At 41.5% G+C, this 25,449-nt stretch overlaps 1 protein-coding gene across 1 annotated transcript in view; it reads left to right on the top strand.

Annotated features, from left to right (window-relative positions):
- The window catches only part of hectd4 (HECT domain E3 ubiquitin protein ligase 4), a 39,125-nt gene that overhangs the window by 6,083 nt on the left and 7,593 nt on the right, over positions 1-25,449 (top strand). Inside the window, exons 3-67 of the mRNA XM_080309059.1 lie at positions 355-444; positions 531-658; positions 1,350-1,458; positions 2,553-2,691; positions 2,917-3,087; positions 3,187-3,379; positions 3,477-3,638; positions 4,015-4,128; positions 4,218-4,358; positions 4,442-4,677; positions 4,772-4,914; positions 5,034-5,104; positions 5,201-5,306; positions 5,395-5,515; positions 5,624-5,752; positions 6,102-6,226; positions 6,595-6,748; positions 6,847-6,950; positions 7,094-7,292; positions 7,420-7,539; positions 7,625-7,729; positions 7,836-7,999; positions 8,152-8,397; positions 8,631-8,823; positions 9,241-9,345; positions 9,489-9,581; positions 9,659-9,827; positions 10,533-10,668; positions 10,761-10,905; positions 11,021-11,187; positions 11,369-11,515; positions 11,607-11,791; positions 11,915-12,068; positions 13,029-13,309; positions 13,439-13,625; positions 13,724-13,805; positions 13,918-14,120; positions 14,278-14,413; positions 14,501-14,683; positions 14,815-14,979; positions 15,069-15,238; positions 15,469-15,584; positions 15,679-15,782; positions 15,876-16,037; positions 16,199-16,347; positions 16,487-16,566; positions 16,861-17,024; positions 17,140-17,377; positions 17,486-17,622; positions 17,709-17,835; positions 18,263-18,400; positions 18,853-18,989; positions 19,072-19,232; positions 19,315-19,496; positions 19,590-19,795; positions 19,893-20,023; positions 20,153-20,358; positions 20,466-20,645; positions 20,982-22,375; positions 22,469-22,676; positions 22,756-22,979; positions 23,402-23,547; positions 23,639-23,742; positions 24,488-24,611; positions 25,239-25,429. Coding sequence (XP_080165185.1) covers positions 355-444; positions 531-658; positions 1,350-1,458; positions 2,553-2,691; positions 2,917-3,087; positions 3,187-3,379; positions 3,477-3,638; positions 4,015-4,128; positions 4,218-4,358; positions 4,442-4,677; positions 4,772-4,914; positions 5,034-5,104; positions 5,201-5,306; positions 5,395-5,515; positions 5,624-5,752; positions 6,102-6,226; positions 6,595-6,748; positions 6,847-6,950; positions 7,094-7,292; positions 7,420-7,539; positions 7,625-7,729; positions 7,836-7,999; positions 8,152-8,397; positions 8,631-8,823; positions 9,241-9,345; positions 9,489-9,581; positions 9,659-9,827; positions 10,533-10,668; positions 10,761-10,905; positions 11,021-11,187; positions 11,369-11,515; positions 11,607-11,791; positions 11,915-12,068; positions 13,029-13,309; positions 13,439-13,625; positions 13,724-13,805; positions 13,918-14,120; positions 14,278-14,413; positions 14,501-14,683; positions 14,815-14,979; positions 15,069-15,238; positions 15,469-15,584; positions 15,679-15,782; positions 15,876-16,037; positions 16,199-16,347; positions 16,487-16,566; positions 16,861-17,024; positions 17,140-17,377; positions 17,486-17,622; positions 17,709-17,835; positions 18,263-18,400; positions 18,853-18,989; positions 19,072-19,232; positions 19,315-19,496; positions 19,590-19,795; positions 19,893-20,023; positions 20,153-20,358; positions 20,466-20,645; positions 20,982-22,375; positions 22,469-22,676; positions 22,756-22,979; positions 23,402-23,547; positions 23,639-23,742; positions 24,488-24,611; positions 25,239-25,429 — 11,180 coding nt within the window. The remainder of the gene's footprint in view (positions 1-354; positions 445-530; positions 659-1,349; positions 1,459-2,552; positions 2,692-2,916; positions 3,088-3,186; positions 3,380-3,476; positions 3,639-4,014; positions 4,129-4,217; positions 4,359-4,441; positions 4,678-4,771; positions 4,915-5,033; positions 5,105-5,200; positions 5,307-5,394; positions 5,516-5,623; positions 5,753-6,101; positions 6,227-6,594; positions 6,749-6,846; positions 6,951-7,093; positions 7,293-7,419; positions 7,540-7,624; positions 7,730-7,835; positions 8,000-8,151; positions 8,398-8,630; positions 8,824-9,240; positions 9,346-9,488; positions 9,582-9,658; positions 9,828-10,532; positions 10,669-10,760; positions 10,906-11,020; positions 11,188-11,368; positions 11,516-11,606; positions 11,792-11,914; positions 12,069-13,028; positions 13,310-13,438; positions 13,626-13,723; positions 13,806-13,917; positions 14,121-14,277; positions 14,414-14,500; positions 14,684-14,814; positions 14,980-15,068; positions 15,239-15,468; positions 15,585-15,678; positions 15,783-15,875; positions 16,038-16,198; positions 16,348-16,486; positions 16,567-16,860; positions 17,025-17,139; positions 17,378-17,485; positions 17,623-17,708; positions 17,836-18,262; positions 18,401-18,852; positions 18,990-19,071; positions 19,233-19,314; positions 19,497-19,589; positions 19,796-19,892; positions 20,024-20,152; positions 20,359-20,465; positions 20,646-20,981; positions 22,376-22,468; positions 22,677-22,755; positions 22,980-23,401; positions 23,548-23,638; positions 23,743-24,487; positions 24,612-25,238; positions 25,430-25,449) is intronic.

Consider the following 25,449-nt stretch of genomic DNA (forward strand, 5'->3'; position numbering starts at 1 on the left):
AGCACTATTAAATGTTATTATAAACATACGAGTGATAATTTCATAGCTTAACCCTTTCTCTGGTACAAGCATTGGGTTTTAGTTGATTTCGTAGACTGTTTTTAGAATTAAAATACACACACCTGAATGTGGTCCATAAGTTAATTAATTCTTGACTGAGTAAAATCTGTAAAAGTTAAGAAGATTGCTCAATGTGGCATAATCTCTTTTAAATTTTTTAAATTTACATCAGATCCTGCCCATAATTCATGCCAAGTTATTATTCCTCTTGCGGCTCCAGGAAAGATTAACAATGAGTTTTCACTTGTGTTTCACGTTGAGCTCTCTTGAATAATCTGCCAAACTCATTTCTAGGGGATCCCTGAAGACCTTCATCCACACAGTTCACCTGCTGCAGAAACAAACTGATCTGGGCCACCTCCCTGTGTCAGACGTACTGTACAGGTGAGGGAAACTGTTTTGATTTAACTGAAAGACAATGCCTAATAACTTCCCCAACATGTAACTACATTATATTTCTCCTGTTCAAGACTTTTGCTCCTGGAAGGAGGCCCGGGGTCTCCATCCTGCCTCTTGGGGGGAAAACACTGTGTTTCCTGGGGTTTTGAGGACATGCTGCCCACACCAGATAATTCTGCTGGAGGAGCAGAGAGTAAAGGTAGAAAACAATTTCAGAAAAAGTTTTTGTGATACTTAAAATGAAAAGATATAAATAATATGCAGCCATGGTTGAAAGTTTTTAGTTCTCTGGAATGTAAGTTGTGGAAAAGATGCTCCTTGTCTCACTTGCCATCATAATACTTCCTTCCTGTTTTATTTATTCACTGAACTTGTTTGAAATGCATCTTAAATCCAAGCAATTATCAAGGGTGGAAAGACCATTGTTCCTCTTTGGGTTTCATTCGATGTCACATATAGAGAAAACATTTTGTCTTGAGTTGAAACTAAAGATCTTAAGTGGATAAAAGAGAGGAAGTGGAGTGATGTCTCTCTGTCTCACAGATGACTATCTGACGTGTGATGGAAGCTGAACAGGGCATACTGTACATCTATTTTTATTGAGCCATAAAGTAAATCTGAGCATTTATTTTTCAAGCTAAATGGATCTGTTCATTTTAAGTCTTTTTTTTTAAATTTTTTTTTTTTATCAGATCTCTGAAGACATCACTATTTCTGAATTTGCAAAAGTCTGCAAAACAAAGACTTGGTCCACTTTTTTTGCATCCTAATTCTCTTGCCTGGTTTTGTCCACTCTTTTGTTGATCCCTGCCCCTACAGGTTATTCAGCTGTCTTTGATGTTTCTTTCATTTACCTCCTACTGAATTCCATTGGTGCCTGTGTTTTGCAGATACTGACCTGGGACGCTGTCTAGCCACAGATGGGCTATATCTATATACCACTAACTCCTCTGGGAGAGGACTCAGCAAGCTTGGCTCTGGTTTACATGGGACATTGAGGTAATGTGACACTACCTCTAGCCTCCATTCCTCTCTCTTCAGCATTCAGAGAACAGAGGGAAGAAAGAATGAAGCAAAAAAAAAAAATCACAAAAAATACTTGTGCACTGAAAGGCATTATTTCCTAGACATTTAAAAAACATTTCCTATTGTATATAGTTATATTCTCTCATGTTACTGATTTATTTGGTTTATTGAATTTAATGATATTGTAACGAATTGCATACTTTGCTGAAAACTAGATCCTCAAATAATGTTTTTTAGAGCTGATTGAGCCCAGAATTTGTCCAGAGACATTATGAGGGTATACATGCATTATTGGTCAGCCAGCTTCTGAAGGGCAAAGCACACTGTGACCTTACAAAACAGATATTTGGATTTCAACTGCAACGTAAATGGTTGTAATTCTAGCTATTGTTTGCAAAGCAGCTTGTATGAAAGAAGTAGCACGCATCAGGCCAGGGTATTGCTAACTGCATGCTTTAAGTATCTTTGGGGGTTTTTGTTATTTGTTTTTGGGGGGTTTTTTAATCGGTCTCAGAAATATTACCTTAAAAAGCTAAAATTCCCATTTGAGAATTTGATTTAAATTAGAGTTAAAGACAGATGCTTTGAGTGCCGCCTTGCAAAAAGAGACAGAGTTGCAGTAAGCTGCTTGTGTCCTGATGGGAATTTGTACTGACGCTGATCAACCCATGCTGCTCGTCTCACATTTTCTCTTCTTACTGTGGCTATTCACAGCAACACTCAGTATGACAAGTAGCTTCCCAACAGTTAGACAATATGCTGTCAATAACTTGTCAAAGTCTACTCTCATTAAGGTCAACAAAGCAAAGTGACTGCGTAAAAAGAAGGAAGGCACACTGTCAGTTTTTATACGATCAACACATACCGTACATTTCTGGATTCTTATTGATTGTAAGGTTTGATTTAATTTGTGGTAGCTACAGGATTTGACCAAAAACTCACAGTTGAGTGACAAATTAAACAATAAACCAACAAAATGTTTTAGTGAGCTGCCTGAGCATCTTTAGTATGACTTGGAATAAACTCCAAATGCAGACCAAAGGAATCAGTGCTATGTGTTTGTATAGGGGATTTGTGTATTGTCGAAATGAAGAGTTGGAGCCCGGCTGGGTGGTGTTCAGCAGCGGCCGCCTCCTCCACCGTCCCTCATCCTTTGATGCCAAGCCACATCAGCTGTGCCAGGTCATTGATCCATTCACCCTCCAGGTACTGTCTACTTTCATTACTCTATTTTAAGATGTATGTGGACTTATTCTGTAAATTCTGTAGATGGGATGTATAATCTCAACAGATCATGAAGTTCTTAGTGGGAGAATGTTTTTCTTTATTCATCGCAGGTACAAAGGACACAGAGGGGTACTGTTTAATTTGGTATCTCAAAATTCAAGTATAACTAATACCTAAGGCTAATTTTCACTCTTTTCTCTTCAGGTGTGCCAGATTGTGCCCATGCCAGCCCATCACTTCCCCGTGGGCAGCAGCATGACCACACTGCACCTCTGCTCAGACGGAACCTATCTGTACTGGGTGTGGTCCCCAGCCAGCCTCAATGAGAAAACACAGAAAGGCCACTCTGTCTTCATGGATGTCTTTCACTTGTCGGTGAGTATCTCGTGCCCTGCAATATAGTCTCAGCAGTATTTATTTTGTCTGTGTCTTCATTAAATCTTTGATGTCTTCTCTCTCCTATACATGGTGCAGACACAGACAGGGTTGTGTGTTGCAGACATCTTGCAGGAGAGGGTTATCCTTACTCGCAAAGAAGGCGAGTCCTCCAAGTGCTTGAATGAACTTCTCTTAAGTCGAATGTCACGCTTCCGGGCCTCCCATTCTGCCACATTGGCTGCTCTCACAGGCTCTGCAATCACCAACACTGTCAAAGAGGAGCAGTCTGGTAATGGTAGAGAAACTATAAATATCCAAAGTTCATACATGCTGTGATTCATTTGGATGATGTGGTTTTTAAAATATTTTGTTGAATCCTTTTGTAGCGGTCAATACTAGCTGTGGACTCCCTCTAAAGACTCTGAGAAGGACCCCGATGTATGTTTGTGGCACCTATCTGGTAATGCTGGTTTCACCTCCTGGTGTATCTGGGAGCTCTGCCACACGCTCCTTGTTTGGAGGTACCAGCAGCCTCTCCTCACTTAAAAGTAAGCGCATGCAAACACATGCACAGGCTCACTGCTAAATCCTGATTATGTTGAGTTTTTTGTCACTTGTTTTTTGGTTACTTTTTATTTATTTTATTTTTAATTTTAGAAAGTCTGACACTAAGCTTACTAGCTGCCTGTAGATATTCTGTATAAATCTGATTAAATCTGATGTTCCAAATAAGTATTAAGCATCATTTATGACAGTGGCTAATTGCTGGTGAATACACAGCATTTAAAATAGTAACATCTTGATGGGTTAATGAGTTAATGTTAATGGTCAATGAGAATTTTGGGAATGCCCCACCCCCCACTGCTTTGTATCATAATTTAAGTCATGAGTTTATTAACTATTGCTCTTATGTTTTTCGTTCAGTTTTGGCCTCCAGTCTGGTCTTTAACCTGGCTGATGGTCAGTTCAGCAGTCGCGCAGACCTCATTGATGCTCCTGGCAGTTCTTTAGGCAGGGGAGCCCAGGTGGCAGGGCTAGGTGAGCTGAAAACTTGTCACATTTTACTTCTACTTACGTGCGGCAAATAGTCACGCACTACATAACTTTTACTTCTGCATTCTTTGAAGGAGCGTGTTATGATGCACTGAACAACTTGATCTGGACCTGCTCCAGTGATTACATAGATCAGTGGTGCAACCCCGGGAACCAAGCCTTTCATCATGTGTGCCATAGACTCGGTGTCAGCCACGTCATCAAAGAACCCAAAGGTAGGTGATGTAAACAACAAGTGGCTTGTTTTATAAGATTAAATCATAAAAGTGACAGATCTGCATAATTTGTCCTTTAACAGAGGAGACTGTGGCCACTGGCGAGGTGATCAACCAGCTGCTTCATCATGTAGGTGCTATGTGTATCCACCAGCTCAACTTGCTGGCAGCCAGCAGCAACAGTTTGCCCTTGGGGGCCTTACTGGGAAAACAACACCCCATTGAGGCCCGTCACTTCAGCAGCATCTGTGACATTATGGAAAAGGCCATGGTCAATGGTGACACCTGCATCATCCACTGTATCTTAGTTGTGTTTCAGGTGATTTTTGGGTGCAGCTGAATTTTGCCAAAAAAACCTTTAGCATTTTCTGTGTGATTCTAACGTTGTTGTGTATATTTTCTACCATTTACAGGTAGTGTTTAGGTTTTTCAATCCTCAGTCAGAGCAGAATAGGGAGAGTGTGCGCCGTGCAGGACTCCTACTGTGGCAGCTGCTCATGGCTCCAGTGGACCAGATAGGAGCAGAAATTCAGAGAGAAGTCTGCTTGGCTATTAGGTAAGTTACAATTACTCAAAGACAGAAGTAATGGTTGGATTTGTGATCATGATTTCATTTTAATGAACCTTTTATTTTTTATTTTTTTTATTTTATTTTTTTTTACCTCTTCTCTGTAGCTCAGGCCTCAATATTTTGTATCAGGGGGAGGCTGAACTCAACAAACTACTGAAACTGGTTCTAACCGAAGGTGATTGGCAGCTCAGGCTTTAATTTAAGTGACACCTCCTGTATTTTATTCTCATTATTTCTCACATGGTGTATGTTTTTTACCTTTAATATTCAGGTGAAAGAAACAGTGGATTGTCTCAACTTCGGGATGTCATCCTTACAAATTTGGCAGAACAGTTGCAGAAGAATAGATTTGGAAGTGAAGAGGATGACCACTACAGGCAAGTGGCAGCCTTGTGGCAACAATACTATCTTTTCTCTTTAGATCTGTGTTTGTTTAAAGTTGTGGAAATCTGTCTTCTTTTACAGATTGAATGATGAGCTGCTGCATTGTATCCTCAAGACTGTAGTCCGAGAATCCTGCCTCCTCATCACCAAATGTCAGACTGTCGCCCGAGATGACTTCCAGAAACTGCTCTCCACTGTGCCAGTATGAATATCAATTCAGCAGCACTTAAATGCTATCAATCCAGACTAAGATCATTATGGCTTGGAAGATTGCATTCATACAATTTAAGATGGTTTCCCTTCTCTCTAGGTGGTCTCACCTAGTCTGCGCTACCTCATGGCTGTTCAGAACCACCTCCTCAGTAATACCATTCTTATCCGTCCGGATGATAGTGATGACAGTGACAATTCCCTACAAGGGGAAACAATGAAGGTACAGGTAAACATCCCCTTTAAATACCCCTACCTTTTTGAAAGTGGAGTCTGTGTGTGTGTCAATGAGAGACCAACACACCAAATGAAGCAATGGCTTTTGAAGTTCTTTAAGGGTAATGCTGAAGAGTTTGTGCGCAGTGCAGTTTTTTGTGATGTCATTTATTATTTGTTGAAAAACGGTGTGTTCATACTCAAGGTTACTGATGACAGCAATGAAACAGAACAATCTAGAGTTTGTTTTTAATCTGTTGGCATGGAGTATGTATTAATAGTTACATATTGAGTGAATGTAATTACTGAAAATCTTGGAAGCAGTGTTACGTAAGTGTGGGCCTACTCTGTGTCATCCTCAGGAGCTGCAAAGCAGCATCCTGTCCTTAGCAACCAAAATCCTGGTGGGATGTGATGAAGTATTGGAAACCCTACAGCAGGTCACCACTGCTCTGATTAACAGCGACATAGCTGACAGAGAAACCAGGTGAACTTTTAAATACGTTTGCTTGATTCCTTTAAAATCTTTTTACCACTTATGTTGGAACATTGCACGAAGACATTTGAAGCCAGTTTGTATCACTGTAAGACCAGAATGTACCTGTCAGAAATTAAACTAGACATGAAATTCGCTTTGTTGGGTCTTGTGTACTATATCACCATGAAAGAAGATTTAACTGAACCTGATTAATGCTGATCTTGTTAAAACAAAATGGAACAGTGAGGGAGGTGGTATTTATTAAAGCAGGTTCTTAGAATCACTGTGCCAGACTTTCCTCTTCTCATCTTGTTTTTTTTTTTCTGCTAACAGCAAAACTAAAATTTTCACTTGTTTTTTATCTTCATTTTGTTAAGGTTGAAAGGCTTGGAACAGATTACCAAGGCCACTATGCTTGGGCACCTGCTGCCGGTGTTGCTCACCTCTCTGATGCACCCAAACCTGCAAACCCTCACCCTCGCTGATGCCCTCATGCCTCAGTTGGTGCAGTTGGTGCTCTATACCAGCCAGGTCAGTTTTGTCAGTCAAGGAGGAGATGGTTCTTGTATATTTCCTTGAGTAGAAAAAGCAGCTGTTATTAAGTTGCTTTTTTCCACTCTGTTTTTCAGACTGCCTTGTTACTAAAGACTCAGTCTCCGCTTTTTACTGAAGAGTCTCTGCCTGCTGGTGGCTCTCTGGGCCAGGGAGCAAAGACATGCACTGCTGATGACAAGTGAGTTTTCTAGATTTCACCATAAGAATTAAGCCAGGGAGTGTTATTCTGCATAATAAATATTTTGAAGAGGTGATTTTCTTCATGGCACCGGCTGTGTCTTAAGCTCAAATTTTAAAATGACTAACTTATTTGTATCATAGAATTCTTGATGAACGTGAAGAGCCTGGCTTCCTGACAGGACTGAAGATCCCTGCTCCATGGGCTGCTGGGAAAACAGTAGAGACTGTGCATCCTGTAAGGGACAATTACAAATTCAAGGAGACCGTACACATCCCAGGAGCCCGGTGCCTGTACCTTCGCTTTGATTCTCGCTGCTCATCACAGTATGATTATGACAAGGTAATGACTCTTCCTGTGTACGAGCTGGAGACACAATCATACTTCACCTTTAGACATCTTTTTGTTCAGTTTCTGAAGAATGGTATTGTGGATTTTTTTTAAACAAATACATTCTCTATTATTATAGTTGGTTATCTATGCCGGTCCCAACACCAATAGTCGTAAAGTAGCAGAGTATGGAGGAAACACTCTGGGTTATGGCAGTCGCAGTGTCCTGGGAACAGGATGGCCCAAAGACCTTGTGAAGGTAATAAAAGCAAGTATGAATTATTCATTGATAGATGTTCATAGATAGTTTGAAGAGCTACATTTTGCTCTGTGTTCTGCTTTAGGTTGAAGGAGACACAGTGACATTTTCTTTTGAGATGAGAAGTGGACGTGAACACAATACCCCTGATAAAGCCATGTGGGGGTTCTCCTGCACTGTCAGAGCTCAGGTAACAATTCAAATGTCGTCAACATCTCTCTCTATATAATTTATTTATTTATTTTTACTTTTTGAAGTAGTCTGAAGATCCTGTATATCTTTTTTTGTTTTTACAGGAGTCATCAGAAGATGTCTCTGGAGGTCTCCCCTTTCTGGCAGACCTTGCGCTGGGGCTGTCAGTGCTGGCCTGCTCAATGCTCCGCATTCTGTATAATGGGCCAGAGGTGACAAAAGAGGAGGAGGCCTGCCATGATTTGCTCTGCTCAAAGCTGCTGCAAAGGTAACGGAGCTAAAATAAAATGTGTCCCATTAATAGTAACTAAATGTGATGTCCTACATGTAAGGATTACTACATATTCTTCTTCGGTATCTAGTTGAGTCAAAGCTGAGCTGCTAGCAGCCTAAAATGAGTAAAAAGAAATTTCCCTCTAGGTGTCAGTGGCAGGTGGAAGCAAATGGTGCCATCTCTCCAGCCCTCACGCCCAGTCCTTCACCTCTGCCACTCACTATTGAGGAGGATCGGGAGTTCACTTACCCAGCTGACGTGCTCATCCCACCTCCAGGCCTTATGCCAGGGACCTACTTTGACTTGCCCCGAATTCGCCTTCCTCCGGGCATCATGTCTAGGCTTCGAGAAGTGTCCGGAAGGGCTCGACCACAATTCCGCCCAAGCATAAAGTAAGAAATTAATTCTTTCAGTCTTGACAGAGTATGGCATCTATATACTGTACATGGATTTGTCACTCTCCCTAAATGGTTGAGACAAACACCCCACTAATTTAGGGCTTCTGGTTTTTATATATTCTGAAGGAAAGTCAAGAGTCACAACAGAGTTGATATTAATATCAAGGTTTTTGTTCATGTTAATTCACTTCACAATAATTTTTAGCTTGTTCTTTGTTTTTTGTAAGGGAGGTGATAAGACCAGATGTTATGGAAGAGGTAATAGTATCTTGCGTGATCAAACATTTGAGCCTGGTGGATGCGCTTCAGTCACTCGTCAACTACCAATACCGCGAGGATCACACAGAGGAATATGACCTGCTCTGTAAGATCATGGCTGAGACCTTTAAGAAGATTAATGCTATGGAGCGGCAGCTGCAGGTAAGTTTATGCTGACCATCAAGGTTTTTTGAAAACAGTATTTTATCGATTAATTATGCTTGCAACAAGTGAAAGATATTGTTGTATTTTCAGTTTTTGTTCATGCTATTAAATAAGAGGTTAAGATTAGAATTCTTTATTTGAGCAGTTTAATTTATTGGGTTAATTTATTAAGCCAATTTTCCTCGGGATGAATAAAGTATTATCAATCAGTCAGTCAATCAATCAATCAATCAATCAATCAATTGTTTAAGTTCAAATAAAGTTAATGTTAAAGAGTACCTACAAAAAAGAAACAAGAATATCTAATCTTTCTAAAAAGAAAGAGTACCTATAAATAAATAAACAGACAGACCTTAAGACAAAAAAGAGTGGAAGACTAATACTGTGTCTAATCATTTCCTGTGTTGCTTTCAGAGTGTAGCAGAATTGGAACAGAAATGGCAGAATGAGGTAGAGGAGGCCCAACAAGGAAAACTGGAGAACAACACGCCATTTTTTCACGACTACCACTTCTTTGAGGTAGACTGCCACAGATACACTAATTTCTGTAATCAACCAATGATAAGATCTCAGTTATTTAAGTCTGTTCTTTTTGTGTCTTTTTGGTTTTATGTCTCTCGTTTTTTTTCTTTTTTTTTTTCTTTTTTTTTTAACATCACCAGAACAAAATGAAGGAATTGGAATTACTCTGCTCACTGAAGGAGGTCCCACTTGATTTTAGTGATTTGGAAAATGTTGTCCTTGCTTTGAGGCAAGTATTAATTATGTAGCTCATTTACACTTTTACAGGTCAGTTCGTTTTCTAACAGTATTTATTTGCAATAACAGGGAGAAGTTCTTTCAGGAGGTGAACAGTAAACACATCAGAAGTAGCAGCCCTCTTGCTAAAACTAAAACTCTGGTGAAAAGTCTAATGAACCGCACTGAGCTACTGCTCCATGTCACCATCGCTCCACATTGCAGAAGTCTAACCAGCACACCTGCTGGCACACCAGGCCCAGGTAAATGCGTATCTGTTTGTCTGCCATCTTTTGTTACAGGTGTTGTTTCCAAGTGATGCTTTGTTGGTTAGCAGGACTGAAATTAAAGATTTCTTTCTTTGAACTCGTGGTTTTCAAATTTTTGTTGTGCCCAAGGCACATCAACGAGAGTATAACTTTTGATTATACTGTCAGACAAAGACACGTTCAGGCTATTTGAGTCAAGCATCTTATCAGATTTTATTTTTTTTTTGCATGAGTGTTGACTGCACTAGCATATGCCTTACATGTATTACCTTTTCAAAGCTTTTCATACAATCTAACCAACTGTCTTGCTGCCGCTGGTTCATACCCAGTGTGTGATGGCTTTTTATTATCCTTTGAAAACAAGTACATTCAAAGTACTGCACCTTAAATTTAATAAGTCACCCAGAAGTGTTTGTGAAGTATAATGCAGTAATAACATATGGTTATGCAACTCACTGACCACTATTTGGAAACCACGGCTTTAAATAGATGTTTTAGACCTGTGATTAAAATCATCTACGCTCCTGAAATATTAAGATTTAAGCATATGGCTACTGTTATGTAACTCAGACTTGGGATGTTTCTCCATTGGAGAAAAAAAAAGCAAAGTTTTTATAGGTATCTGTGTTTCTGTGTAATTAGATGTCAGTAACTGTTAAAGTTTGATTTTCACCCAGTTCTTCTTCTGTTTTTTCTCAGCCTCTCAGTCTGTGTCTGATGCCAAGACGGTGATCCCCATGGTGAAGCAGCCAGTCTTCTTGCGTAGCATGTCTGCACCTTCTGACTTGGAGATGATTGCTAACCAAGACTTGGAGTTTACACATGCGCCACAAAGGTATTCTTCTGTCTGTATTAGATAAAAGGAATGCAAGTAACTTATAGGAATAAAGAGTGTTTGACTGTATTTGCAAACCTTTTTATCTTCAGAAGGCGACACCACCCTACTAGTCATCGCAGCAGCTCATTTACCCTGCTGCAGTCTTTGGCCATAGAGGACAGCCGAGACAAGCCAACATACAGTGTGCTGCTGGGACAACTCTTTGCCTTTATTGGAACTACACCTGATCAGGCTGTAGGTTTTTCACTCTTGCCAGTGCTTTAAATTTATTGTTTGGCATAGATGCATTCAAATAAATGGATGGAATTCTGATTTGCATTAAGGTAATTTGTAGCTCTTTTGTCTGTAGGTCTCAAGCAGTAGTTTCCTGTCTGCTGCGCAGACACGTTGGCGGCGAGGCAGCACACGAAAGCAGGCGCTTGTTCATATGAGGGAGTTGCTCACTGCTGCTGTTAGAGTTGGTGGAGTCACCCACCTAGTAGGACCTGTCACTATGGTACTGCAAGGTGGACCAAGGTAAGACTAGAGGAGGAACAGCAAATGTAAATTTGAGTGTACTCTGATTATGCACACTGATGAAATATAAGAATATATATATTCTTGTAGTTATGATTTTGAGCTGTCAGGTTAAACTATAAACAAACATTTGGAATTGTGTTTTTTTTTTTTACTTTTTGTTTGTGTGCCATCTGTGCAGGATTGAGGAGCTGACCTGTGGGGGAATGGTAGAGCAGGTGCAGGAGGCCTTTGGGGAGACCATGACGTCTGTAGTGTCACTATGTGCACGCTACCCAATTGCTTGTGCCAACAGTATTGGCTTACTTTGCACAATCCCTTACACCAGGCAAGCAAACCTATTTTAACTTATCTCGTTTAATATTCCTGCAACCAAGGCCTTGATTGCTTACCCTAATTTTTTACTTGTGTTATCATAGGAGTGAGGAGCAGTGCCTCGTTCGCAGTGGGCTGGTTCAGCTTATGGATAGCCTGTGCAGCTTAAGTGGGCAGAGGGAATGCAGTTCAAATGAAAAGCAGACCAAAAAACAGAAGGTGGCCACCATGGCTTGGGCAGCCTTTCAGGTGCTGGCCAACCGATGTATTGAGTGGGAGAAGGTGGAAGGTATGAAAAGTTTGTAGATACTTTGATCAAATTCCTAAAAGGCTTTTTTTTTTCATGCTGTAAGATGAAATATTATGATTATTGTGATGATGGATTAACAGTCTTTGCTTTTACTCTTCAAAGGTGGATCTACAGATGCAGTTCATTCAGGTCTGGCAAGACAGGTATCCAGCCTGCTGACCAATCACCTGGCAAGAGCCACAGAATGCTGTGGGAATCAGGCAGCCGGCAATGATGCGTTACAGGATGTGCTCAGTCTGCTCAATGATCTTTCCAGGTAAAGTTTATCTCATGTAATTTTTCTGTGTGTTTTGGGTGTTCATGGTAGCACTGTCATAATGTAGTAGCTAAAAGAAATGATGAGAAACCATGATGTGTAGAAACACTGAAAAACTTACGTTTATTTATCTTAGCTTTTGGTGGATCAAGATTTTTAGCATGGACATCTGCTGGATCATGGTGATTATAACTGGGATATAAAATGAGATAAAGACTGTAATAAATCTAATAAAATATAATAAAATTCGTAATATATATTTAGGATATTAAAATGTAATTTATTTTTTCTTAGGGACAAAAGCAAAGTGAATAAATATTACTGATATACACAGAACTCTAAATATCACATTGCTATATTAGGGCACCAATCTGCAGTGACTTATTAAGCCAGCTGCAATACCAGACACACCTGGGACTCGAAGCCAATGATTGAGTAGTGCACTCTAATGGAACAGCTAGCGGTAACTCACGGTGCAGAGAGAAGCTGAGAAGCCACAGAAAGAGTTAATAACAAATCAGCAACTATACCAAGAATTAAGTCCTCAACAGTCAGCCTCCCTGCAGTTCTTGCAGTTCTACAGCATACTGTAATAACAGCCAAACAAGAGCATGTGAGAGACAGAGAGAAAAAAAACTCCAGTTCACTTTGTGGTTTTGTTTATCGAAGTGAGTCTCCAAGTGTGTGAGAGAAGTAGCTACAACAGTAGAAAAATGAATGCTGGTAATAATGGTCACCTTACCTTAGATGATCTGAGGCTGAAATGTAGTAGTTACTGAAAGAGAGGAGAGGCATAAAAAACTGGTATTGAGACTGACTCAATAGCTATATTGGCCTTGGATTGTGCGCCATGTATTATCATGTTTTTGTTTTTCTAACACTTTTTTTTGGTTATTAATTATCACCTGTTTTTGTATATCGCAACACCGACAATTCATACAGTGTATGTTTATGTTTTAGGAGCCACATAGGGAAAGCCATCCTGAGCCAGCCAGCTTGTGTCTCCAAGCTCTTGTCTCTTCTGCTCGACCAGAGGCCCTCACCAAAGCTAGTACTTATCATCCTGCAGCTGTGTCGTGCTGCCCTGCCGCTCATGAGTGTGGAGGACTGCGGTAATGTGGCTCTGCCCTCGTGGAGCTACTCCATTAACACGCTAGATGCTGAGCAACAAGATGCCAATGATCCAGCCTCGCGCATTGCTGCCTTGCTGCTAGCCAAGCTGGCAGACTATGTAGTACCAGGTTTGTCTCTCTTACCTAGAACCTCTAAATGCTGTCCACCATCTGAATAAAGGCAAAAATGGTAAAGCAACTATACTGGATGGTTATAAAATTGTCTTCTCCTTCTTATTCCTATATTCTATTTGCCAGGCTGTCAGACTCTTCTCTCACCCAGCTCCTCTGAGCCAGACACAAGTCTCTCTCGTGCCAGTTCCAAAGGAGCTCTCAAGTCTGATGATGTTGGGGAGGAGGGAGAGGCAGTTGATGGCAAGCTTTCGATTTTTATCCACAAGAGAGAGGACCAGTCATCTCATGAGGTTTTACAACCACTCCTTAGGTATGATTTCACCTCATATCTTTGTTTTGGGTTTACATTTGCAAGCTTACTCTGGGTGTTTCTGACTTTACTGTTTCTCCACTCTTTTCAAAATGTAGCAGCTCTGAGGGGCGTCCCTTTCGACTGGGCACTGGAGCAAACATGGAAAAAGTTGTAAAGATGGACAGAGACATGACAAAGGTAACTTAAAAATAACTAAACCAGAACCATAAAGTGCCTGTTTTTTTGTTTTTTTTGTTTTGTTTTTTGTAACTGCCATCTTTATCTCTGTCCTATTTTAAATGTTATTTAGAGTGGATGCTGTGAGGTGATTACAGAAGAAGCATCTGCTGCCCTGAGGAAAGCCAACAAGTGGGCCCAGTCTGGTCTGATAGTGAGCGTTGGTCCACCTGTGGAGACTTTAGCCCAAGAGACTGCTGGGGGCATTACTGCTGGCGACAAGAAGAAAACTGCTCAGACTGCTGTTTGCAGAGACAGGAATGCCGAGTTGGCCAGGTGCTGTTTCTGTGATTTAGACATTTTATACAAAATGAATCATTTAATATTTGCAGTCATATTTGCAAGTGGATACTGCCAGGTTGTAGGTGTATGTTGCAGATACATATTCTGATCTTTGGTTGTAACATTTCTTCTTAAAATCTGCCTTAATTAGGTCAGACCCGGTACGCCCATTTATCAGTGGCCATGTTGCCAACAGCATGGCTGCAGAGGTCATAGCCCTGCTTCATAGTCTGCTCACTGCTCCTGAGTCCAACACTGCTCAGATCTGGACAAGCACTGCTGAGAAAGTAAAGCATTATCCTGTTTCTTACCTCCATATCAATGATTATACTTGATATTGTTTGCTGATAGTGTTTCTCATGGCTGTTTTGCAGGTTCTCTCCCGGGCGCTAATGTTTATCCCTCAGCTGGGCAAGTATGCTGAGAGTATTCTGGAGAACGGCAGCAGCAGTGGCAGAAAACTGGCTAAACTGCAGGCCATTGGCAGACAGGCTGTTGCTGCACTCTGTGCTCTTGGAGGCTTTAAAGAAACTATCAAGATTGGTTCTGAGGTTCAGGTTAGTTCATATATCAAAGATACCACACATTATTATTGCATATATTTATCAAGATGGTGTGATCCAATCCATTGAAACCACTGAAAAAATGAACTACTGTCATTTTTTATCGTGCTTCCTTTGCTCTGCAGGTGGTAGGTAAAGGAGTGCTGGGGAGTGTGGGTATAGTTATGTCTATAAATGAGCAGGAGGGCATCGCTACTGTGAAGTTTCCGTCTTGCGAGTATAGGAAAGCTTGCAAAGCTTCAGATATCCTGACAGTACCAATATCACGCCTCTGCACTCCCAGATCTGAGGTAAGAATTCCAACAATAGGTTATGTACAGTTCTTATTATAGGCCAAAAGTGACAATCTGATTGTCACTTTTGGCTCTCCCCACAACAGGCTCTTCCTCTCTATAAGCTATCAATCACAGAGAAGGTGGTACAAGCTGTGCAGTCTATGCTTCTGCCACAGGAGGGCAGTCTCTCTATTCACACTTCTTTACCAGCTACCGGAGATGGCTCCAGCCCGGTAATGGCTGCAGTGCGCTTGCTGGCTGAAATCAGAACTAGGTGAGTAAATAGTAATGCAGGTAACCTTGTGCATTTTGTCTGATTGGTCAGGTCTGTGTCAAAATATCTTGGGGTTTGAATTTGGAATCAACTTTTGAACTTTTTAGTCTGAGTCTCATACTTGCATTATAAGGGGAAACTATCTTATATTTAAAATGTAAACCCCTTCAGACTGGAGCATCATTATGTGATATGATGTGATGTTGTTGTTTTTGTTTGTTTTTTGTCAGGGCGTGTCTGGTGATGGCCCAACTTCTAGAGGACAGCTCCTTCTGTGAAGAGTTCATTCAGCAGTGTCCGGCTGCTGTTGAGGTTCTCAACCTGGTTGCCCAGGAGTGCAGCCCTGGTGAGCATATACAGATATGTCATCAGCTGGTACTTCTCAGCACCATACCAGTTTAGCAACTGTGTGTCCGACACATTTCTGTCATCTTGTGCAGGAGAGCGCCTTGGCATGGTTGAAGCTCAATGTGAGAGAGTAAGAATGCTGTATCGGGACTGTGCTCGTCCACCACCTCCACCACTGCAGACGGACAGACGTCAGGTAGGGGCTCCTAAATACATAGACAAATAAATACATAGAGGTTATTTTGGGCTCCTTCTGTCTTTTCACCTTTTGATCTGCTTGTCTTAACAGCCAAAGGAGATTACTTGGTGTCCATCCAGAGTTTTCCCTCCAGTCCGTGCCTGCATGTTTTCATCCCGTCTGACCTCTGTCACCTTCTTGGCTGATCCAAGTGCTGGAGGAGGGCTTCCCAGAGGCACTTTCATCTACGCAACCTCTCCCGTACCAGTTCAGGTGGGCACATCAGAGGAATCCACTCCTGCAGTATTTTAGTTTGTTTGAACAAATATCAACGATTAGTATGAAATATAATTATTCACTTATAATTTATTTATTTATAATTATTTACTTGGAGCCTGTCCATAGTTTAAACTTTTCTATCTTTGTCCTTGCAGGCACCATCGTTTTACTGGGAGATAGAAATTGTCTCCTATGGAGACTCAGAGGAGGACAGTGGGCCAATTGTGTCTTTTGGTTTTGCACCTGAAGCAGAGAAAAGGGATGGAGCATGGACCAACCCTGTTGGCACATGTTTGTTCCATAAGTATGTAGCTATTAAAGCGAAGATACTCCCTTTGGATTTCCTCTGCTCTGTTTCTCTTACTTGATTGCTGACTGCTTTACTCTTTTTTTTTGTCATGCTGTCTCTGTGTGCTTGTCTCCTCTCTGTCTGTGTGTGTCAGTAATGGTAGGGCAGTGCATTATAATGGCTCCAGTCTGCTGCAATGGAAGAGTGTCAGGCTGGATGTGGCTCTACTTCCTGGTGAGACAGTAGCCAAAATATCTTTCTTTCCATATTCAATCGATCATTTCTTTTGTTTGATTTACACAGCTTGGAAATCCATACGGCAGTCTGTTATGGATTTGAAATAAACGTTTTACATGCAATGTTGCTTACCAGGCTGCTCTTTCAAAAAGCTGATTGAAAAGCATATCTTGCTTTCTTAACTTAATCTAACTTGAGCTGTTTCCTATGTTAGCATGTTTTAAAATGTGTCATGACCTGTTCACATCAAGCCATTACTGAGATGTGGATGTTCCATCTGCATGAACACAGGTGATGTAGCTGGAATTGGATGGGAGCGTTCTGAGGGCACTCCACCTCCACCTGGTCAGGCCCCTAAAGGCAGGGTGTATTTTACCTATTGTGGTCAGCGGCTTAGTCCCATTCTTGACGATGTAGCTGGTGGAATGTGGCCCCTGGTACACATTCAAAAGAAGGTGGGTTTCTGCTAAAAAGGGCTCATTTATATTTGAACTGCTCTAGGAAAATGTACTGGATTATTTATATGCATGTATATATTTATATATTGACTTTCTCTATATTCCTTTGCAGAACTCAAAGATACGTGCCAACTTTGGAAGCCGGCCTTTTGCATTTGCTGAAGGCCAAGCACACAGAAATGCTGCTGACTTGTGTGTAGACCTTGCAGAAGAAATCAGTGCAAATTTTGAAGCACTGCCCTTTGCTATGGCCTCAGACAGCGATAATGATGCAGGCGCTAGTGTTACTTCGGACTCTGGTTCTCATGGACCCCCTTGTCGGATTGCAGCTGTTGCAGTTGCTCAGCAGCGTATGTCTCTTGTCATCTCGCATTCCTTTTCAAAAAAATTTTTTCTTCCTTGTCGATTTGTATTTTTGCCTCATAGCCTAGTAACCTTTGAATATTTGGCTTTTGCAGAGTACAACAGTGACCAGTCCTGCCTTTATAAGGTGGAGCTGAGCTATGAGAATCTGGTCACCTCTGGACCCGACCCACATCCTCCCCCTATTGCTGATGATGAGAGTGATGATGAGGATGATGATGATGTTCCAAGAGTAAGAAAAGTCTGCAATGCTCAAAATTGTGTTGGAAAAAGTTTTAAGCTTAAGTATTTCATGACTGAATTTTGATTTGACTTCAGGAGGACCACTATGCCCTTCTGGTGAAGGCATGGGAGACAAAAGTGTTCCCCACAATTCGTAGACGGTTCCGTAACGAGGCTGAGAGGAAATCGGGCCTGGACCAAATCAAAGGAGCTCTGCAGCTGGGTAAATAACTTATATTACAACATGGCCAAAAAAATCTTGCGTGCCACTGCAGCTTTCCATGACAATAAACACTTAACCTGTGCTGCTTTAACTTTATGACCCTTAAGATGTTTTTGAAAACTAAATGGAGCGTTAATTGTGTCTAAAAGTCAAAATAATGTCATAATAGGAAGAACGTTTTGTACATGTTTATTTAACCGCCTTAAGGTTTATTGCTGATAATTTAGGTTCACTCATAGACCAAGGAATTAAGTATCAAATCAAATCAGACCTCAGTTTTAATACTACATGCTTTAATGTGCTTCATGATTTGATGATGGGATTCTTGTCATCAACCCTCATTAAATAGATGTCTGAAGTTATAAAATTAATCACTTACCAGACTGTCTACCTGTACGTAGAGCTGAGACGCTGTTTCTGGTTTCAGGTATGGTTGACATTGCGAGGCAGACAGTGGAATTTCTGTATGAAGAGAATGGTGGCATTCCTCGAGATCTCTACCTCCCAACTATTGAGGATATCAAGGATGAGGCCAACAAGTTCACTATCGACAAAGTCCGCAAAGGTATGAAAGGAAATAACATTATTTCATGAAGCACACAAAACAAAGTCTTTAGACATCTGTACTAATATTGCACATAGTTACTTTTCACTTGCTGCCACTAGGCTTGAATGACCTTATTGTAATTTCCAGTGGGGAAAAAAATCAAATGTATATACAGTGGTCCCTCGTTTATCACAGGAGTTGCGTTCTAAAAATAACCCGTGATAGGTGAAGTCTGCAAAGTACCCAGGAGACACGGCATGAGATTGATTGACAGTGGTCTACAGCCAATCAGGACACAAACACAATGTGCTGTTAAAAAAAACAAACAAAAAAACCATGCCAAATTGCACAAAAAAAATCCACAAAACAGCGAGGCCAGGAAAGGTGAACTGCATTATAGTGAGGGACCACTGTAATATGATGTGATGTCATTTAAATGATCCTCGTGGTGATGTACTGTTTCAACACAGGCTTGACTGTGGTCATCCGATGTCCTGACAGCAACAATACCAACAGCACAACAGGGGGAACAGCACTGCCGAAATTTGCCATCAGGGGCATGTTAAAAACTTTTGGTTTGCATGGTGTTGTGCTGGATGTGGACTCTGTAAGTATACTCATTTACCATTATAAGCATTTTCTATCTTAACAACAAAGATGCTGATGAACAAACTGTTTGCTTTGTTAAGGTGAATGAACTGGTACAGGTGGAGACATACCTGCGTAGTGAGGGTGTGCTTGTCAGGTACTGGTATCCAATTGAAATGCTGGAACGCCCACCTGCTGGATCTCGCCGTACTGCGGCTAATGGCTTGGTCTCATTAGACAGTAGCAACATTCAGATTCACAGGTAACATGTGAATCCAATGAGGATAAATATGACACGTCTACATGCTGCACAGAATCATTCATGCAGCTCTGCTTTATTTTAGGGAACTTCTTCGCTGTGAGAGTGCACTGGCCAGATTATACTGTCGCATGGCCTTGCTCAACATCTTTGCCCCCAAGAATCCGCACACCTTCACTCGTCTCTTCCACATACCTGCTATCCGTGACATCACCTTGGAACACTTGCAGCTTCTATCTAACCAGCTGCTGGCTCCACCCCTCCCTGGTGAGTGTGGCTATACGATATTATAATGAATCTCCTTAATACCATGTGCATATTCTATTAGTGGTAAATGTGACAATTTTTTTCTTCCTGCAGATGGCACGATCAGTTCAAGTTCTGTTCTGCTGGCTCAGTCAGTATTGCACAACCTTGAGGGCCAAAGTTGCTCCCCCACAGACCTGTTTTACCAGGGCAACGCTCAGCCAATCCGGGAGTGGTTGACAGTGGCCATCACCCGTGCCTTGCATCAAGGAGAAGAAAGCTTACTTGAGCTTACAAAGCAGATATGCTGCTTTCTACAGGTATGTTCTGTCAATCTGTTATTAATTTAATACATGTATCTCAGGGTGCATGTTTACAAGCTGTTACAACTCTTACAATTGGGGTGATTCTTGACAGAATGCACCAGAGCAGTTTACATCTGAGGAGTTCCCAGTGTCAGAATCCAAAGTAAGCATGGATGTCAGCTTTCCAGGAGCTGCATTTGTGATCGTGTCCTGCAAAGAAAGCCAGCTAGGCTGTCGTAAAGAGTGAGTTATAGTGGTTTATTAAATAACAGCTTTAATAAAATAAATAAATAAAAAACATAGGAGAGAAAACTTAAAAACAAAATCAAATTGATAGCAAAAATGACATCTTAATCTTTTCTACTCCATTAGCTCAAGTCTGTACAAGGCCCCTTGGGCTCGAGTCATGGTGTATGGCCTGGGTCACAAGGTGCGGAGAAATGGCCAGCTGAATCTGATGGAGGCTGTGTGTTATCCTCTGGATGCTTCACCTACCAACACAGGCCTTATTCCCCCACCTACCACCAATCAATATCCTTCTGTTATGATCCCTACTGATAAAGTGCACATCAAGCTTGGTTAGTATCTAATTCCAAAGGGAATTTATATACGCTGCTTTAGCTGTTTTGTGAATAAACTCTGTACCCATTAAATGTAATGAAGTATCCCTTTGTCTTAATTGTAGGGGTGTCCCCCCCTCCTGGTGCTGTGCTGGTGTTGCACTCCTTGCCACTGGAGTTTCCATTAGCCATGGCATTTGCTGAACAGCTGCTAACATGGAAGCTGGGAGAGAGCAGTGAACGATCAGAGGATGAGCTGGACACAGTTCCCTCATCTGTGCTGCTACAAGTGGTAGAACTACTTGGTAGGAGGAATATCCATTGTGACACCATTTAATGTGCATGTTGTATTTCATTGCCATATTTCTGTATCCCTGTCATATAGCAGTTGTAGTATTACATTAAACACACAAATGTAGATTTCACCCATTAAATCCTAAATTGTGAGATTTCAAAAAAAGATTTCAAAATCCTAAATTGTGATATTTAGTTTTAAATTTTTATTATTCATTTTAATGTCCTTTTAGTTAGAAGTAACAACTCAAAGCTTACGAACCTAAGCTATAAGTCACGAGACATTTAGGTGCATAAAGATTTCCCAAGATCCCAATTTTGATTATTTTCTTGGTCGTTGTTCTTAGGTGGTTTGGTTTGGACAACTGATCTGGCTCCCTCCATCAAAGAACTCATCTTTCACTTGTTAGCGGAACTTTTGCGGAAGATCCACCAATTGGAGCAGCGCAAGAGCCCTACTGGTCTATCAAGTTCAATTGCTCTTTTGCTTAACCCCTGCCTCGCAGTGCTCATGGCCCTGCAGACAGAACTCCGAAAGCTCTATGACCGGGAAACTCAGGGATGGACTGCTGGAGGGGCTGGAGCAGGGGGGTCCTCATCCGGAGGCATTGCATTGGCCCTGGGTGCGGAGCAGAGTCGATTCTCCACATACTTTCATGCCCTGATGGAAGTGTGTCTGGCTGTTGCAGAGGTGACACTTCCTCTCAATGTTGGCGGCTCTTCAGTGGGAGCGCTGTCCTCCACCAGTGCCCCTAACCTTAGTGATTCTTCTTCATCCTCATCATCATCCCCAGGCCAGACACCGCAGAGCCCCAGTTTGCTCTCAAAGCGTAAGAAGGTGAAGATGAAGCGTGAGAGAGCAGCAGCTGCAGTGGCAGCAGTGTCTGGTAAACGGGGAAGTGGAGGTGCAAGGCTGTCAGAGAGTGACAGTGCCCTGCTGAACATGGCAGGTAGTAAACCTGAGGACATGCTGTGGTTCCACCGCTGCCTTACTCTGCTGATGATCTTACGACACCTTGCCAACAAGGACCCACAGGGCTTAAGCGTAACCAGCGATGCAGTAACGGACGCCTGCCAGGCTCTGGTTGGACCCACTGCTCACAGTCGCCTGCTGGTGCTCTCAGGTATTCCCACGCACCTGGAGGAGGCTGTTGTCCGTAATGCTATCCGAAGGGCTTGCAACGCACATGGGGGGCTCTTTAAAGATGAAATCTTCATTCCTCTCCAGGAGGAGGACCCCAAGAAAAAACCTGGGACTGGTGTTGCAAGCCTTCAGGATGGTAAAGTGTGTCCTGAACCTGAGCGCCCCTTTGCAAACAACGGAGGTCCCGAGAGTCCCGACAGCTCCAGTAGTGTAACTCCAGCTATGAGTGTGAGTGCTTCAGCTTCTACCAGCCAGACCTCTATCTGCAGCTCCTCTCAGGGGGTCTCCCGCACTGCCAGTGAACTTTCCGTCGATCAGGAGCTTTTAGCTGTCCCACCTCTCACTCCTGCGGCTGCAGCTTCTGCCATTACATACCCCCAGCAGGGACTCCAAGAGTCACAGACAGTTTCTAGTCAGGAGAGTCTAGATACCTCCCTGTGTAGCACAGGGAGTCTTGGGAGTCTCGGCAGCTTAGGGGAACCTGTCGACAGTGCAGAAACGCCATCCGCGTCAGATGGGGGCTCTATGCACACAGTCACCTCATTAGAGAGCAATGCAGTCATGGCCAGACCCATCAAGGGTTACGCTGTCATTGAGGTGAGCTGATTCAAATCGTTATTATTCCATCTGATTGATTTTGTGCTTAAGATGTTGAAAATGTAAGGAAAATTTCTCTTTTGGTGACTATAGGTGCGTTCTCGAGCCAAAGTGGAAAAAATTCGTGCCAGTCTTTTCAACAGCAGTGACCTGATTGGCTTGTCCAGCCTGGAAGGTGAAGAAGAACTAATGGAGCTGACCAATGAGGAGATCCTCACGGCTTCCAGTGTTAACCAAAGCCTGTTTGACACACAGGGAAGCTCTGCCCTTGAAGACTACTTCTTGGAGAAAACAATCAAAGGTTGTCACTTAACTACAATCACATATTTGCTGCTTTTAGTTTTCTTACTTTGTCTAAATTAAAATTCTTCTGTTTGAAGGTGACAAGCTTGTACCTGGAGCCCGAGATGTCCTCACAGATATTTTTAAGAGCTGTGTCCACTCGGAGCAGATGCTCAGCCTCACGCCAGCCAAGCCCGTTAAAGTGTCTGACATTTACCTCAGCAAGGAGCAGATCAACTCTCAGACACCAGGCAACCTACTGCATACTTTCTTCACCAATGTTCGACCTCCCAAGAAAGTACTTGAGGACCAACTTACTCAGGTATTAAAGAAGTGCTCAACAGTAAACTTGTGAATTCTTTGATATAGTTAAATCAAAAATTTGTTAGTCAAATGGCTGGCTCGGTTTTAGTTTGGACTGTCACCTCACAGAGAGAAGGCCCTGAGTTTGAATTAAATCAGGACCTTTTCTGTGTGGAGTTTGTATGTTCTCCCCGTGTCAGCGTGGTTCTCTTCAGGTTCTCTGATTCCTCCCACAGTTCAAAGACATTGAATTAGTGGGGCCAGGTTAAATGCCCCTAACCTGAATTCGAAAAATTGAAGAAAATGGATAGATGGATTACTATAATTCAAAAAAAATAATAATAATAATTTAACTGTAATTTAATTTAATTGACCTTTTTGTTTTAAAACAACTTTTCAACTTTTGTACACAACAACTTACAAAATGTTTTATTTTTTTAGATTCTAAGAAAGTATGGCACTCCTAAGCCAAATAAGAACAAGTACAGCAAGGCAGGAAAAGAGCAGCATCAAGGCAAGGTAGTAAGCACCAAGAGGCCCATCACCAAACCTCCCACTAAGGAAAAGTCTGTGCTTAACAGTGTCAGGTACGTCACTCACTTTTTGAACGGTAACTACATGTATAGAGGCATAAACACACTGCCATGATAACTGAATTAAAATGTGCTCATCTCTCAGAACCGCACTGAGTGAGAAGAAAACAGTGCTAAAGCCGAAATCTCCTGAGAAATCCAGACCTGAAGAAAAAGATGTGGAAAAATCTCCTGCGAAGAAAACCGAAGGTTTGTAATAAACACTCCCACTTTGACTCCACACATCTATGAATTTTTAGCTAACACAAAGATTTGCAAAGGATTAAAACAACCTTTGAATTAACTACCTAACTACCACAGAACTAAATGTGTGGTGAAGAAATATTCACATTCCTAAGCTGTGAACCTATCCAGGCTTATCCATGAGTTTCAAATGTTCCTTCGCAAGTAAAAGTGAAATAAAAACAAAGGACACGAAAAAGTGAAAACATTTGTGCTGTGTCATGAGATAAATTTTAGGGAACCTGATGGAAATTGAACATCAAAATGATAGCAGTTTCATTTTTGCTTTTTTTTTTTTTTTTCCATAGTTGCGTCATTTCATGAGGGCACCCAAAACCAGACACGAGACACTTTGTCATATGTCAAAATCATTAAAAGCAATGTTTTGCGTGGGTGTTTTGTTTTGTTAGTATCTTAATAAACCTTTTCATTAAGTTTCATCTGAAAACTAATTAACAGCTGAAACTGTAGAGAAGAAAAAGTATAATATTTGTATCTGAATTGTAGGAAAGTAGGATGAAGCAGCACAACATTGAAATTAATGTAAGTAGGTTACCAGAGAATTTAAGACATCCACACAATTGCATTTAAAGGCACTTTTGTCTGTTGACACACCGCCAGTCCATTATCATAAAAGTGAGAATTTTCCATATCAGTAGCTGATCCATGTATTTGTAAATGAAATGCAACCTGCTGTGAATGGTTTCTTTAGTCCCAGAGGAGAAGTACTTGACACTAGAAGGCTTCCATAAATTTGCTGTTGACCGAGCCAAGCAGGACATCCGCAGTGTCTGGAGGGCAATTTTGGCTTGTGGTTATGATCTTCACTTTGAGAGGTGAGATTTGAACAGCCTTGTTTGAAAACACACACACACACACACACACACACACACACACACACACACACACACACACACACACACACTTAACATGTTGTCAGTTTTCTTTTGTTTTAAGTAATTCTGCCCTAATTAGAAGTTTTTAACCTTTATAAAAACAATAATAAATGCATATATTATGTCTTATTACTAACTGCAAAGATGATGATATATGTAGAATTTCTAGTGGGGGAAAAAAGCTTCATAAGCCTTATTTTGGGGCAAAGTCCCATTTTTATCAGAGTCGACTGATTCTACGGATGTAGTAAACATTTTGGTGATTATTTAAACTGAAGGTTTTTTGGTTGTTTTGTTTTTTTCTTTCTATCAAAAATAACTGCCCACAGATATTTCTATATGGCTGCTGAGTTTCTGCTTGCCTTTAAGAAGGCGAGTGTGTGAGTTGTTTCATGTCTTTTTTTTTTTTTTTTTTCCCCCTGGTTTGGCAGTTGATTGGCTCTTAGGGATCAGTTTGTATTAAGGATTCTTTGAGTGTCTTGTCTCTATCTGATAATGTTTCTGCTCTTTAATGTTTTTAATGAGCTCAGAGCTCTTTATTTAAGAACTCCCGTGCTCCTCTGCCAGGTGCACCTGTATAGACACTCGCCATGCACAGAAGGCTTGTAGAAAGTGGAGCTTAGAAATGGATGTGGCATTGGTACAGTACATCAACAGACTGTGCCGTCACCTGGCTATCACACCATCCCGGTTGCACCCCCATGAAGTCTACCTGGACCCCAGTGATGCTGCTGATCCTCGTGTGGCCTGCTTGCTCAGTATGTAAACTGCCAGCACT

The sequence above is a fragment of the Astatotilapia calliptera genome, chromosome 12 (assembly GCF_964374335.1).
Source record: "Astatotilapia calliptera chromosome 12, fAstCal68.1, whole genome shotgun sequence".
NCBI lineage: Eukaryota > Metazoa > Chordata > Actinopteri > Cichliformes > Cichlidae > Astatotilapia > Astatotilapia calliptera.